Source organism: Myxocyprinus asiaticus, chromosome 22, assembly GCF_019703515.2.
Source record: "Myxocyprinus asiaticus isolate MX2 ecotype Aquarium Trade chromosome 22, UBuf_Myxa_2, whole genome shotgun sequence".
Classification (NCBI taxonomy): Eukaryota; Metazoa; Chordata; class Actinopteri; order Cypriniformes; family Catostomidae; genus Myxocyprinus; species Myxocyprinus asiaticus.
In genome coordinates this window covers 5,969,810-5,985,419 of record NC_059365.1, presented here as the reverse complement: position 1 = coordinate 5,985,419, position 15,610 = coordinate 5,969,810, and the positions used below count along the sequence as shown (strand labels likewise).

At 37.5% G+C, this 15,610-nt stretch overlaps 1 protein-coding gene across 3 annotated transcripts in view; it reads right to left on the bottom strand.

Moving 5' to 3' along the window:
* Nucleotides 1-15,610, bottom strand: part of nlgn3a (neuroligin 3a) — a 245,070-nt gene that overhangs the window by 75,431 nt on the left and 154,029 nt on the right. For all 3 annotated transcript variants that reach the window (XM_051649434.1, XM_051649435.1, XM_051649436.1), the window contains one exon: nt 5,551-5,736. In XM_051649434.1, the coding sequence (XP_051505394.1) occupies nt 5,551-5,736 (186 nt within the window). The remainder of the gene's footprint in view (nt 1-5,550; nt 5,737-15,610) is intronic.

The following is a 15,610-nucleotide window of genomic DNA, read 5'->3' as shown; positions in this document are numbered from 1 at the left end:
TCTGGTGCAGAGATATGGATGTTGCTATACAGTTGCTAGGGTGCTCTGTATGGTTTCTAAGGTGTCTAGGCAGTTGCCATGGTGTTCTTAATGGTTATTTGTCAATCCAAGTAAAATGAGGCAACCCCCATGTCTTTATGACATTCTAATCTAAAGATATCCCTCTTTTTCAATGGAAGTCCATGGGGTTCGGTTGCTGGGGTGCTCTGGATGGTTGTTTGAGCATAGCTAGGCAGTTCCAAGGTGAAACTTAAAGGTTTCTTGCCAGCCTCAGTCAATATACCCCACCCCCATGTCTCTACGATGCTCTGGTGCCAAGATATAGGTGTTGCTATTATGATTTCTAGGCTGCTCTGGATGGTTGCTAGGATGTGTCTAGGCAGTTTTCAGGGTGATTCTTAATTGCTGCTCGGCAGCCCAAGTAAAACGAGCCAACCCCCATATCTCTATGACATTCTGATCTGAAGATATCCCTCTGAGCCATTTACAATAGAAGTCTATGGGGTTCGGTTACTAGGGTGCTCTGGATGGTTGCTAGGACAGAGCTAGGTAGTTGTCAGAGAGATACAAAAAAGGCTGATTGCTAGCCCAAGTCAAAAGAGCCCACCCCCAAGTCTCTATGACATTCTAATCCAGAGATATGATCCGACTGATCCCATGCCAATGTAAAGTCTAAGGGATTTTTTGCCAGATTTTTTGCCTGCTAGATAAATACTGTACGCTCGATCGCTTATTATGAATTCTCCTCAATAATCCGGACGATTTGACACCTTATTAATGGGTGTACGACAAACGTTGCAGGACAAGTGAGATGCTTAAATCTGTACGGAATAAGAAGAATTGGTTTAGGGTTTTTGGAAAATGTTCCAAAATTTATTTATTTTTTTACATTTTTGAGAAAGTTTCTTGAGGTTTTCCAAGCACTGACTCACCCCTAAGATCAAAGGGTACTGATTGGTTGAGAGGAATGTTCTTCCAGGACCAATAAAGTCAGAAACATCAGCAATCCATACTGTAGCGGGGGCCTGGCGGCCAGGATGACTCCTGCGGTGGAGCGGGCTGATAGATGAAGCCCTCTTTCCTGGCCTACCACACACCTAGACAGGGCGAGCTCTATGAGGAAGCAGCAGGCCCCATAAGATGACGAGTCAGACTGTGAGGTGAAGACAGGTCACGCTGGCCTCATTAACACCACCCCAAATACACACACTTGCCAAACAAGCATCACACTTAATCTCAAACACTGCACTGCAAGGAAGGAGCTGAAGTGTTTTTTGATCCGGGACTTTGGTATTTCAGATGATGGGATTCAGATAATTGTGTTTACCTGGGGATCAGGTTCAGGGTAAATGTGAATTGCTCTTGCACTGTGGGTGGGTCTTACCAGCAATGGGATTTCAAGTCTCAGATTTGTGGTGTACAACATTTGATCAGTGCATAAAATGTGTTTTTGATCAGAATCTGATCTGTGCTACTGAAAGAGCAATTGTACCTTTTGTAGATCAATAATTTCCCATATAGCATAAATACATAACCAAGACTATTATAATATAACCAAGACTTATATAATATAAGACAATTTATTTAAAGGGACAGTTCACCCAAAATTGAAAATTCTGTCATCATTTATTCACCCTCATGTTGTTCCAAACATACACTTACTGAGAGCTTTATTAGGAATACCTGTACACCTACTTATTCATGCGATTATCTAATCAGCCAATCGTGTGGCAGCAGTGCAATGCATATAATCATGCAGATACAGGTCAGGAGCTTCAGTTAATGTTCACATAACCATCAGAATGGGGTAAAAATGTGATCTCAGTGATTTTGACCGTGGCATGATTGTTGGTGCCAGACAGACTGGTTTGAGTATTTCTGTAACTGCTGATCTCCTGCAGATCCTGCGGATTTTCACACCCAACAGTCCATGGAGTTTACTCAGAATGGAGCCAAAAACAAAAAACATCCAGTGAGCGGCAGTTCTGTGGATGGAAATGCCTTGTTAATTAGAGAGGTCAATGGAGAATGGCCAGACTGGTACGAGCTGACAGAAAGGCTACGATAACTCAGATAACCACTCTGTACACTTGATAGCATCTCAGAATGCACAAAATGTCGAACATTGAGGCGGATGTGCTACAACAGCAGAAGACCACATCGGGCACATTATTAGGACCATAGTGTTGACCATAGTTTGTTCAGATTTATTTAGTTATTCCAAAATACATAAAGTAAAATTCACATAATAAAATTACTTTAATAAATCTCTATTATGATGAGCATATTTTTTTTTAAAGTCAAAAATTTCTAAGTGGTGTAACTGTCCAAAGAGTTAATAAATAAAATAAATAAATAAAGTTTTGAAAAAAGAAATGTTGGCATAAATAATAGGGAATAATATTATTATTTCTTAAAAAATAAACAGTGACATTTGTTTTATTTAAAATATAAAAAAACAAAAAAATGTGTCCACCAAATCAAATTCAGGTGGTATACCCAAGATGCAGGTAGCCCTTGCTAAAAAAACATAAAACAGACAGGAAGTGTGTGAAGTTTTTAAAAAATATCAGATATTTTTACATTTTTATGAAAAGGCACATTTTGTTCTGGTCAAGTGGAGACACTCTAAAAAAAACATTGAGATATTCAGGATTTAAAAAAAAAATAAAATAAAAAATGTTTAAAGACTTTTTTTAATTAAGTACACTCACGTGTGTTCAAGGTGCAAGGAAAGCATTTTAATACCTTTTACTTGATGGTTACACCAAATGACATTTTCAAGTCATTAAACTAATTTATGCTATAAATGTTTTTTTTTTAAATGTATGTAACCAACATGGACACAAATATTAAATTTCTTTGAACATAATAAATGTATTAAACTAGCTTTAAACTAGATTTTTATAATCTCAGACAACCTTATTTGTCAACGACCCTTTTATTTCTGAAACAGAAAAGATGTTAAGCAGAAGTCACCATTTACTTTTATTGTACGGAAAGATGCAATGAAAGAGAATGGTGACTGAGGCTTCATTTTGTGTTCCATGAAAAAAAAAAAAAAGAAGTCATACGGGTTTTGAAAAACATGAGGGTGAGTAAATGATGACAGAATTTTCATTTTTGGGTGTACTATCTTTTAATCTGAAAGTTTTAGTGATATAGTCAAACATTTACTTTATATAATAGGGCAGATGGATTCTTTGGTACTGCATTCCCCTCAGCTTGCCATCACCATTCGACAGGCTGCTTCTCATCTTGCCCTGCTGGCTAAAATCACAGCTTAGAGAACTATTCCAGAGCTAGACTAATACTGGTAGCACTTGCAACAAGTACCCCTTTTCGCAATAGCAGGCTTCCTCTTTCAATTTTCAAGGATCCTGATAGTTTATAGAGGCTGCCAGCACTCCTCAGCTCCCTCCTAGACTGCTTTTTTATCTCATCAAACTAAGTAAGGCATACACTTCTATTCAGAAAGAATATCAGCTTCAGTAATATCCAATTTACAGAGAAAGGAATGGGATGGTTGATGTGACTGTATTATAATAACACGCTACATGAAGCTTGGCAATGTGGCTAATGTGAATAGAAAAGCCATTATAGTAAAATAAATCAATCCAAATCCAAAGGAAATCAAAGCAATTAATACTGCTTTGATGCAAACGGGTGCGAGCAAACAAACACAGAGAATTATTCATAACAGGAAGCAATTTAATAGTTCTGAAAAGACTTCATCTTAGCTGAAACTCCTATTATCACTTTCTAGAAAAAACCAACCACAACTTTTCCTACAAATAGTACAAACAGAACTGCTTATCTTTTATCTAGCAGGAATTGATCATTATACAGTAGTTAACATCTGTCTTTAAGTTCTATGTTTTAACATATTCAAGTTCAACACAGTCAATTGGGTGCCATAGAAACCCACAAAGCCAATTGACTTTCCCATAATTGTGTCTTACATCTCAGAAAAACCCACTTGGGAACGTGCTCTAGATTTACATCTTTGGTAAGCTCTGATGATAATCTACAGCTGCTAAAATGATAAATGTAACCTTGGTAAGTCCTGTGAAAAATGGCAGCCTCTTTACAGCTGCATAAATACATAACTGTGCATGTTAATTTACACACTTTGTTTGCAATTCACCATCAGAGAACGTCCATCATCAGTGGCATCAATTACTGTAAAAGCACTTTGGCGTTTTATGCAAACTCTCAAACAGGCTGTCAACTACAAAACAGCACATCTGAACAACATGCCTATCATTTATATTGTACTGTCATGAATTTTTAGCACACATTGTAAACAGCTTAGTCAATAGTAAATGAATAGAGACAAATTTTATGTCCATAATCTGTTCTGTCTAACCATTGATTAGTGCCACTGAAAGTAGTTCCCTTTAGCTTTGAATAGTCATTAAAGGAATATTCTGGGTTAAATTCAATTTGCGCTTTATCGTCAGCATTTGTGGCTTGATGACGAATTCCACTTTTTAACCAATTTTTACACTCATCTCTAAATTTGTAAAAATGATGGAAAATACTTTGACAGTAATTTACTTACAATGGAAGCCTAAGGGGCAAGAGTTTCTGAGGTTTTAAAAGCAGACATATGAAGCTTGTATTTTTGCTAAAACACTAACATACATAAAATCATCTGTGACATAAAAAACGTTTTTTATTAGGGCTGTAAAGTTGCCTAAATAACTCTTTTTGGGACTACTTTTTTAGGTGGAGGAACATCTGGGGCCAGATTCACAAAACATTCTTAAGAATACAATTCTTCTTAACTACTATTTTCTTCTTATTTTTAAACTTCTTATATTTTTACTTCTTATTTCTTACTTCTAATAATGTTTCCTAAGAACTTTCTTAATTTTTTTCTTAAGAATATGTTCATGAATTTGGCACCTGGTCCCTTCCATGTCCCTTTCTGGCTTTCTGCTGCAAATATGTTGGTTATTTAGCTGGTCATGACATGAGTTGAAAGATTGGATAACACTTTGCACAAATAAGGTTTGTAAGCGATTCTCTCACACCAATCTAGCATATTTAGCAAGTGTTATACTTTTGAAACAGTGCGATCAGGGGCGGACTGGCCAGTGGGAGACTGGGCTTTTCCCGGTGGGCCGACTGCGAAACGGGGCAGAACGGGGCCAAACACCACACCCCACTCAACAACTTTTGTGCAACTACTCAACCCTCCCCCCCTCCGATTTTTCTTCCCAGTCCGCCCCTGAGTGCGATGTTTGCATATTTAAAACATTAATCGCAGTGTTGTACAATTCCCCGCTTAGCTTCTATTGTAAATCCATTACTGTAAACCCATTATTAGTTCATTTTTAAGTTGGCATGAGTTGACAGGGATGAGTTGACATTTATTTCTCTGCCATAGATGCTTTTGACAGAAGCCGAAAATTTTTTGCATTTTCGAATACAATCTTTTATCTTATTAAGAACATATAATAATGGAAAGTTGACAATTAGGGGTTCTTTTAATTTGTTGAAATACTTTGGTTATTCTTCTATAGAATTAAATTAAATTTTTACCTTCAGAATGGTGTGACAGGGTCAGCAGACTCACACAAGAGGCACCAATGCCTGATCCGAAAACAGTGATGCGATTGGAATCGCCGCCGAAATAGCCAATGTTCTCGCTGATCCAACGCAGAGCTTGAATCTGATCCAGAAGCCCATAATTCCCTTTAGCAGCCTGGTCTCCTGTGCTGAGGAACCCTGAAACAGAGAACGGGCACATGGTATTGAAAGAACTTTCTGTACCTGAGGGATTTTCTTTATGTTCTTGACTAACAAATTCATGGATTTGAGTCCAAGTGGTATTTCTTGTTTCTACCTGCCAACAAAATATTGACTGTAAATGTCAAGTGACAAATATGTTAAATACGAAATGTTCCTGTTATATTTATAGATGTAGGACATACCAGTCAATTTTAGCTTTTTCTTCTCCCACAAAACAAAATCACTTCATTTGATATTTGACTTCTTCTCACAAAATTGAGATGGTTTGGAGCTTCTGAGACTGATGCACTTTACAAATTTACACATCAGCTATATGAAGACACAGATTTACTAGCTGGGAATACAGCGACATGACTGAAACAATGTTAATCAACACGTCATCTTCCAATAGAGCTATTATTAGCACTGGTGAAGGGGAAATTTATTTTCTGATACACAGAGGCTAAATGTTTTATCTAGATTGCCTCCCGTCTTCACTTTGACACTAGATGTTTAGCTCTGACAACCTGATGTCTCTAGAGGGGACGCCACAAATTGCAGGCCTGGTGTTAACATGAATGCCACTGTGTGTTTGTGCACATGCCAGAGATGAAATGAAAGAGAGAAATAGAGAAGGGGAGACATGGGCTAGGTTTGGAAATAGCATACTACCATACTACTAATACTATTACTGCAATATTCAGTATAGTGTGTATAGTGTGCACAGTATGCAAATTTACTGCATGGAACACTGTATCCCACAATCCAATGCGCTGGATATTATCCAATTAAATAGTAAGGATTATATAAAGCATTCTATTCCAAACATATACTGCAGAAATAGTAAAGGTAGTATATATGTTATTCAAAACATATATTTCAGAAATAGTAAGGGTAGTATAAATATGCTACTCCAAACATATATTGCAGAAGTAGTGAGGGTAGTATTTAGTATGCTATTCCCCAAACATACAGTGCAGATATTGGAAGAGTATTATAAAGCATATGTAACAGTATAAGGACGGGCAAGGAGAAGGCGGGAAACGGCTGAACAGTCAACGTAAAATGTAATCAGAAACTCAATATAAAACAAACATAAACATAAGGACACTCATGCAACGCAGCCGAGTGCGTCTCTCTCTCTCGAACTGGCACCTCAGGCTCCCCTTTATCAGCTCTCCCGCTGATCAGCTAATTCAGCGCCGGCCGTGCACCATCATGGCCCGGCCATGCCCTCCTCCTTGTCACAGCATGCTATTCCAAACATATTGCAGATATAGTATGGGTAGTATATGTTATTCAAAACATATATTTCAGAAATAGTAAGGGTAGTATATAGTATTCCAAACATATACTGCAGAAATAGTAAGGGTAGTATAGTATGTGGTGGCAGAAAGACTGTGGCAAACAGTAAACCAAGCCTGTAGTTAGCTGACCTAACAATCCTCAAAAAGTTAGCTGTTAGCTTTCAATTGTCTGGTTAAGCTAAATGAAATGTTGTGCTGCGCTGCTGGCTGTTGATATCGCATTGGTAAAAACCGAGGGTTTCACTCTTATCGTATTTTGTCAACAGAGCTGGTTGGACTGAGGAGATAATTTTGCAGTGAACATTTAGTTACATAAATGTAATTAACTCATATCATTATAATAATAGTATAGCTATTAATATTTCTGTATTTATGATGCCTTTGTGTTGTACTTTCTTTAATCGATGATTATAACTAGCTGTGTTACTAGCAATAGTGTACCCAAACCTAGCTAGCTTTAAACCTGAAGGCTATATTTATTCTATGTCATCTTTTAGTGTTATTTAGAGGAGCTAAATAGTGCTTGCTGCCTCATCTGTCAAATCGAACACAACAGTTTGCCGGTGTTCTGAAATATTCTGTTTTTGAGATTTTCTGCTGCACTGGGCGGAGCATACATGAATATTAATGAGTTTCCAGTTTTGTGTTAAAGCGTCACTGAAAATATATGTGCATGCACAATTTATACATTGTTGTGAAAAGATGAAAAGTTAAGCTTAGCTTCGTTTGAAGCTGAAATGTAATCACCTTTCTGAAAACATAGTTTAGTGAGTTGTAATCCAAGCAGGCAGTAATATTTTCAGTGTCACTAACACGAAACAGGAAACTCGTGAATATTCATGTATGCTCCGCCCATTGCAACCAAAATCTTAGAAACCTAATATTTCAGAACACCGGCTTTCTGCCATCTCTTACTGCAAGAGCTGCAAAGTTTGTAAACAATGAGATCGGTCTATTATGTAGAAGAAGAGGCACGTTATAAAGTAAGGGTGAGCGCTGTTCATCCACTATCAGAGAGAGACACTCACCATCTTGTTCTGCACATCCATTTTTATTGTGCTTTCATCAGGAACGTACCAATTAAACAGCATGCGATACATTAGCATTTCAAATAAAGCATGCTTTTTTGAATGCTTCTTTCGCACAGAGGAGCGTGTAAAGATAAAGTAAACAGGTTTAAAACAGAACAGACTTCCTGCACATCTCAAGGGCATTGGCAGACATTTTGCAGTTTATACTGATGTAGAGTGTCACGATGAATCATATGTAGAATGAAATCACTTATATTTGTGCAAAACACATTGCTGCATTTTTTTCTCAAATACTTGTTAATGAGCACAATCAAACATGCTTGACATTAGATTATTTACTGGGAGTCAGAGATCACCCAAGTACTGTATATTATAGACTTGTATATGGGTAGAAACTAGGAATGTGAAATCTATTGGTGACCATATCATCGATATTACATTGTTTCATCTATCTATCTATCTATTTATCTATCTATCTATCTATGCCATCCACCTATACATCCATCCATTCATCAATCCATAACACACAGAAAATGTTGTTATACAGGCAGACATTCTTTGATGATGGTTTTTATGTACAAAAACATATATCCTTTCAAATTTAGGATGTTCAAGAAAATAAAAACAAATTAGAACCAGAATTATTACTGAAGACAAAACATGCCAAAGGCTACATTTAAAATATATTCTTCATGGTGTGTGGATGTATTTTAATTGGAAATGTAGCAGCAAATGTTTTCTTTGCAAAGCAATTAAGATTTTTTAAAAGATGTTTTTACGCATCATGGTTTTATGCAAGGCTGTTGTAGCATTTACAAACCACTGGGGTCATACCGAGTTTGCACTGACATATTTGTTTTCATTTCAGCCTATTATTGCTCATGTTAATGTTTTGGTGATGTTTTGGAATGTAGGGCCTTCACAGTCCTGTTCAAGATTTCACACTCATGTTGAGCAAACACATTAGCAATGCTGCATGAAACACTGTATGTGTATTCTCTGTAATCTCCGATCTTTGCATTTGCAGCATGGTATAGGCTCTAGTGATGATGGCACTCAAGTCGATGATAATGCAATACATAAAACAATTATTCTCTGGTGGATTGAACATTTCAAAGTAGGTGCTTTCAACATGCAATTTTATGCAGAAAAAAGCTTAAAAGGTGACTTCCAATATCAGCAGTGCTTAACATCAGGTGATGAAACTGGTTCTAGATTCTGCTAGAAAAACTTTCAGATATTTTCATATGAAAGAGGGTAAACACTCGCTGCAATAAATAAAAAAAAAAAAAAATAAATAAATAAATAAATATATATATATATATACAGGTGCATCTCAATAAATTAGAATGTCGTGGAAAAGTTCATTTATTTCAGTAATTCAACTCAAATTGTGAAACTTGTGTATTAAATAAATTCAATGCACACAGACTGAAGTAGTTTAAGTCTTTGGTTCTTTTAATTGTGATGATTTTGGCTCACATTTAACAAAAACCCACCAATTCACTATCTCAAAAAATTAGAATATGGTAACATGCCAATCAGCTAATCAACTCAAAACACCTGCAAAGGTTTCCTGAGCCTTCAAAATGGTCTCTCAGTTTGGTTCACTAGGCTACACAATCATGGGGAAGACTGCTGATCTGACAGTTGTCCAGAAGACAATCACTGACACCCTTCACAAGGAGGGTAAGCCACAAACATTCATTGCCAAAGAAGCTGGCTGTTCACAGAGTGCTGTATCCAAGCATGTTAACAGAAAGTTGAGTGGAAGGAAAAAGTGTGGAAGAAAAAGATGCACAACTAACCGAGAGAACCGCAGCCTTATGATTGTCCAGCAAAATCGATTCAAGAATTTGGGTGAACTTCACAAGGAATGGACTGAGGCTGGGGTCAAGGCATCAAGAGCCACCACACACAGACGTGTCAAGGAATTTGGCTACAGTTGTCGTATTCCTCTTGTTAAGCCACTCCTGAACCACAGACATCGTCAGAGGCGTCTTACCTGGGCTAAGGAGAAGAAGAACTGGACTGTTGCCCAGTGGTCCAAAGTCCTCTTTTCAGATGAGAGCAAGTTTTGTATTTCATTTGGAAACCAAGGTCCTAGAGTCTGGAGGAAGGGTGGAGAAGCTCATAGCCCAAGTTGCTTGAAGTCCAGTGTTAAGTTTCCACAGTCTGTGATGATTTGGGGTGCAATGTCATCTGCTGGTGTTGGTCCATTGTGTTTTTTGAAAACCAAAGTCACTGCACCCGTTTACCAAGAAATTTTGGAGCACTTCATGCTTCCTTCTGCTGACCAGATTTTTAAAGATGCTGATTTCATTTTCCAGCAGGATTTGGCACTTGCCCACACTGCCAAAAGCACCAAAAGTTGGTTAAATGACCATGGTGTTGGTGTGCTTGACTGGCCAGCAAACTCACCAGACCTGAACCCCATAGAGAATCTATGGGGTATTGGCAAGAGGAAAATGAGAAACAAGAGACCAAAAAATGCAGATGAGCTGAAGGCCACTGTCAAAGAAACCTGGGCTTCCATACCACCTCAGCAGTGCCACAAACTGATCACCTCCATGCCACGCCGAATTGAGGCAGTAATTAAAGCAAAAGGAGCCCCTACCAAGTATTGGGTACATATACAGTAAATGAACATACTTTCCAGAAGGCCAACAATTCACTAAAAATGTTTTTTTTTATTGGTCTTATGATGTATTCTAATTTTTTGAGATAGTGAATTGGTGGGTTTTTGTTAAATGTGAGCCAAAATCATCACAATTAAAAGAACCAAAGACTTAAACTACTTCAGTCTGTGTGCACTGAATTTATTTAATACACGAGTTTCACAATTTGAGTTGAATTACTGAAATAAATGAACTTTTCCACGACATTCTAATTTATTGAGATGCACCTGTATATATATGTGTGTGTGTGTGTGTTGTCTGGCACCAACAATCATGCCATGGTCCAAATCACTGAGATCACATTTTTTCCCCATTCTGATGGTTGATGTGAACATTAACTGAAGCTCCTGACCCATAACTGCATGATTTTATGCACTGCTGCCACACAATTGGCTGATTAGGTAATCGCATGGATTATTGTTGGTGCCAGACAGGCTGGTTTGATTATTTCTGTAACTGCTGATCTCCTGGGATTTTCACGCACAACAGTCTCTAGGATTTACTCTGAATGGAGCCAAAAACAAACAAAAAAACATCCAATAGTTCTGTGGATGGAAATGCTTTGTTGATAAGAGAGTTCAACAGAGAATGGCCAGACTGGTTCGAACTGACAAAGTCTACGGTAACTCAGATAACCGCTCTGTACAATTTTGGTGAGAAGAAAAGCATCTCAGAATGCTATTCTGAGATGCGGGTTGGTGCTGTTTTGGCGAAACGAGGGGGACCTACACAATATTAGGCAGGTGGTTTTAATGTTGTGGCTGATCGGTGTGTATACTGTATATATATATATATATATATATACACACACAAAGTTGTGCTCAAAAGTTTGCATACCCTTGCAGAAATTGTGAAATTTTGGCAATGTTTTTGAAAATATGACTGATCATGCAAAAAAAAAAAAAACTGTCTTTTATTTAAGGATAGTGATCATATGAAGCCATTTATTATCACATAGTTGTTTGGCTCCTTTTTAAATCATAATGATAACAAAAATCACCCAAATGGCCCTGATCAAAAGTTTACATACCCTTGAATGTTTGGCCTTGTTACAGACACACAAGGTGACACACACAGGTTTAAATGGCAATTAAAGCTTAATTTCCCACACCTGTGGCTTTTTAATTTGCAATTAGTGTCTGTGTATAAATAGTCAATGAGTTTGTTAGCTCTCACGTGGATGCACTGAGCAGGCTAGATACTGAGCCATGGGGAGCAGAAAAGAACTGTCAAAGGACCTGCGTAACAAGGTAATGGAACTTTATAAAGATTGAAAAGGATATAAAAAGATATTCAAAACCTTGAAAATGCTGACCTGACTAAGCCAAGGTCAGGTAGACCAAGAAAGATTTCAGCCACAACTGCCAGAAGAATTGTTCGGGATACAAAGAAAAACCCACAGGTAACCTCAGGAAAAATACAGGCTGCTCTGGAAAAAGACGGTGTGGTTGTTTCAAGGAGCACAATACGACGACACTTGAACAAAAATGAGCTGCATGGTCGAGTTGCCAGAAAGAAGCCTTACTGCACCAATGCCACAAAAAAGCCCATTTACGATATGCCCGACAACACCTTGACACGCCTCACAGCTTCTGGCACACTATAATTTGCAGTGACAAGACCAAAATAGAGCTTTATGGTCACAACCATAAGCGCTATGTTTGGAGAGGGGTCAACAAGGCCTATAGTAAAAAGAATACCATCCCCACTATGAAGCATGGTGGTGGCTCACTGATGTTTTGGGGGTGTGTGAGCTCTAAAGGCACGGGGAATCTTGTGAAAATTGATGGCAAGATGAATGCAGCATGTTATCAGAAAATACTGGCAGACAATTTGCATTCTTCTGCATGAAAGCTGCGCATGGGACGCTCTTGGACTTTCCAGCATGACAATCATAAGCACAAGGCCAAGTTGACCCTCCAGTGGTTACAGCAGAAAAAGGTGAAGGTTCTGGAGTGGCCATCACAGTCTCCTGACCTTAATATCATTGAGCCACTCTGGGGAGATCTCAAACATGCGGTTCATGCAAGAAGACCAAAGACTTTGCATGACCTGGAGGCATTTTGCCAAGACGAATGGGCAGCTATACCACCTGCAAGAATTTGGGGCCTCATAGACAACTATTACAAAAGATTGCACGCTGTCATTGATGCTAAAGGGGGCAATACACAGTATTAAGAACTAAGGGTATGCAGACTTTTGAACAGGGGTCATTCCATTTTTTTCTTTGTTGCCATGTTTTGTTTTATGATTGTGCCATTCTGTTATAACCTACAGTTGAATATGAATCCCATAAGAAATAAAAGAAATATATATATATATATATATATATATATATATATATATATATATATATATATATATATATATATATATATAAACATCCTTAAACAAGATAAATTAACTTGAGAAGCAAAATTGCAATTATATTGTTGTTTATAGAGAATATATATTAAAGGGATAGTTCACCCAATAATGAAATATCTCTCATCATTTACTCACCCTTATGCCATCCTAGAAGTGTCTAACTTTCTTCTGCTGAACACAAACAAAGATATTTAAAAGAATATCTCAGCTCTGCAAGTCCATACTTGAGCAAGTGGGTAACAAAACTTTGAAGCTCCACAAGCACATAAAGTAAGCATAAAAGTAATCCATTCGACTCCAGTGGTTAAATCCATATTCAGAAGCGATCTGATAGGTGTGGGTGAGAAACAGATCAATATTTAAGTACTTTTTTTTTTTTTACCATCAATCTCCACTTTCACTTTCTTCTTCTTTTGTTTTTGGTGAGTCACATTATTTGTGCATATTGCCACCTACTGGACAGGGAGGAGAATTTTTAGTAAAAAAATTACTTCAATATTGATTTTTTGTGTGCTTTTTGTAGCTTCAAAATTTTTGTATCCATTCACTTGCATTCTAAACATTTTTGTTTGTGTTCAGCAGAAGAAAGAAAGTCATACACATCTGGGATGGCATGAGGGAGAGTAAATGATGAGAGAATTTAGATTTTTTGGGTGAACTATCCCTTTAAATGAAGGTGCACCCCATTTGCAAATTGTGAGCATAAATCTCCCTTAATTTTGTTATATTTATCCTTGAAACAAGAAAAGCAATTTGCCAATAAAGATGAGAAAAATAAACTGAATTAAAAATATATTCACTAAAAATATCTCGATATCTCACGCCACTTTGCTTCTCAAGTAAATTTCTTGACCACTAGTGGCAAAAATAAGTACTGTTTTCGAACGGGTTTCGCAAACACTCCCCCCATCTGCCATTGGTCGGACAATAAACAGATAGTCCCATCTCAAACTCACACCATTGCTATGTTGGGATGCTCAAATGTTTGGCTTACTTTAAGTAGTCTCTGCATATTAAGCTGAGAATAGCTCAAGTGTTTTGACTTACAAATTAACCACTTTACCTCTAATGTTGCTTATGTATTTTTACTGGACAGCAACACAAAGAATCCTGACTAAGTATTTATTTATTTATTTATTTGCAGTGCTCTTTTTTTGACCATTCCTGCATGTTCAGATTCCACCCTTGTAAAACACTTTTTGGCCAGATCACACACACGCACAGATATCGATTGATACAGCAACAATGACATGACATTGGGCTGCCGAGGGCTGACTCTAGAATATGACCACATTAAATATACAGCAAACCCACCAGAGATTTCCTCAACTTCTTTCATCAGTAAAGCCATAGAATGGTTTGCGCACTGCTGTCCATCCTTTGCTTTGCCCTCAGTTCATCTACCCTGTCACCTGGACAGCTCGTCAGACAACTTCGTTCTGTGCATGCCTTGAATTTATAAAAATGTCCACTCGTTTGCACATTTCATGCATTCCCAAGTGTCTAAAACATGCTTATAATTTTTAGTAGTGATGGGAAGATTGGATCATTTTACTGACTTGGATCTTTGAGTCTCGTTCAGCAAAATGATCAAATCTTTATTAAAGTCATTTCGTTCATTTGAGCAGAATTAAATTAAAATGTAAAATTTTCAATAGCCAAATCCCCCCCAACACGTCTACTTACGCAAACTTTGATTATAGTCCCAGTAAGGAAAAAATTATAATGCAGCCAAGGACAAATTATGAGAAACAGAAATGATTAGTTCACCTCTGTAATCTAGTGCTAGCGTATATGGCTGTCATGTGACAAAAGAACTAACGACTCATACCAGATGACTCGAGAGGTGAACTAATCATTTCTGTTTCCTGTGTAAGCAATGCATAGCATATACGGCTGTCACGTGACAAAAGAACGAACGACTCGGACCAAAAGAGTTGAAAAGTGAACTAATCATTTCTGTTTCCTGTACAGGAGGTTGCGCAATGCACATGCGCGGCCAACACAAAATGAACAAATCACTCTCTAAGACTACTTGTTCTTCTGAGTCACATAAAAGATTCATTCAAAATGAATGAATCGTTCATGAACGACCCATCACTAATTTTTAAGGCTACTTTCGGGTCACGTGTCAACTCGTGTGCTCTTCAGAACTCTTATCCCGGTCCTTTGCATTGCAAGTGCAACACTTACTTCTGAAGCCAACTATCGTATGGCTTCAGAAGACTTGCAATATTGCATTTGATTTGTATGGGCTACTTTTATAATGCTTTTTGTGTCCTTTTATTCTAATTTGTGTTTTACAGAAGACAGTAAGTAATACTAGTTTAAAACGACCTGAGGGTGAGTGAACAACAAACAAATTTTCATTTGAGAGTGAACTATTTTTTTTTAAAAACAAGTTGGAATCATATGATGACAGAAGAAAAAAGCTGTTTTTATCAAAGCAGTTAGTATGACTGCAAGGACCGGCACTGCTCCTGCGTTG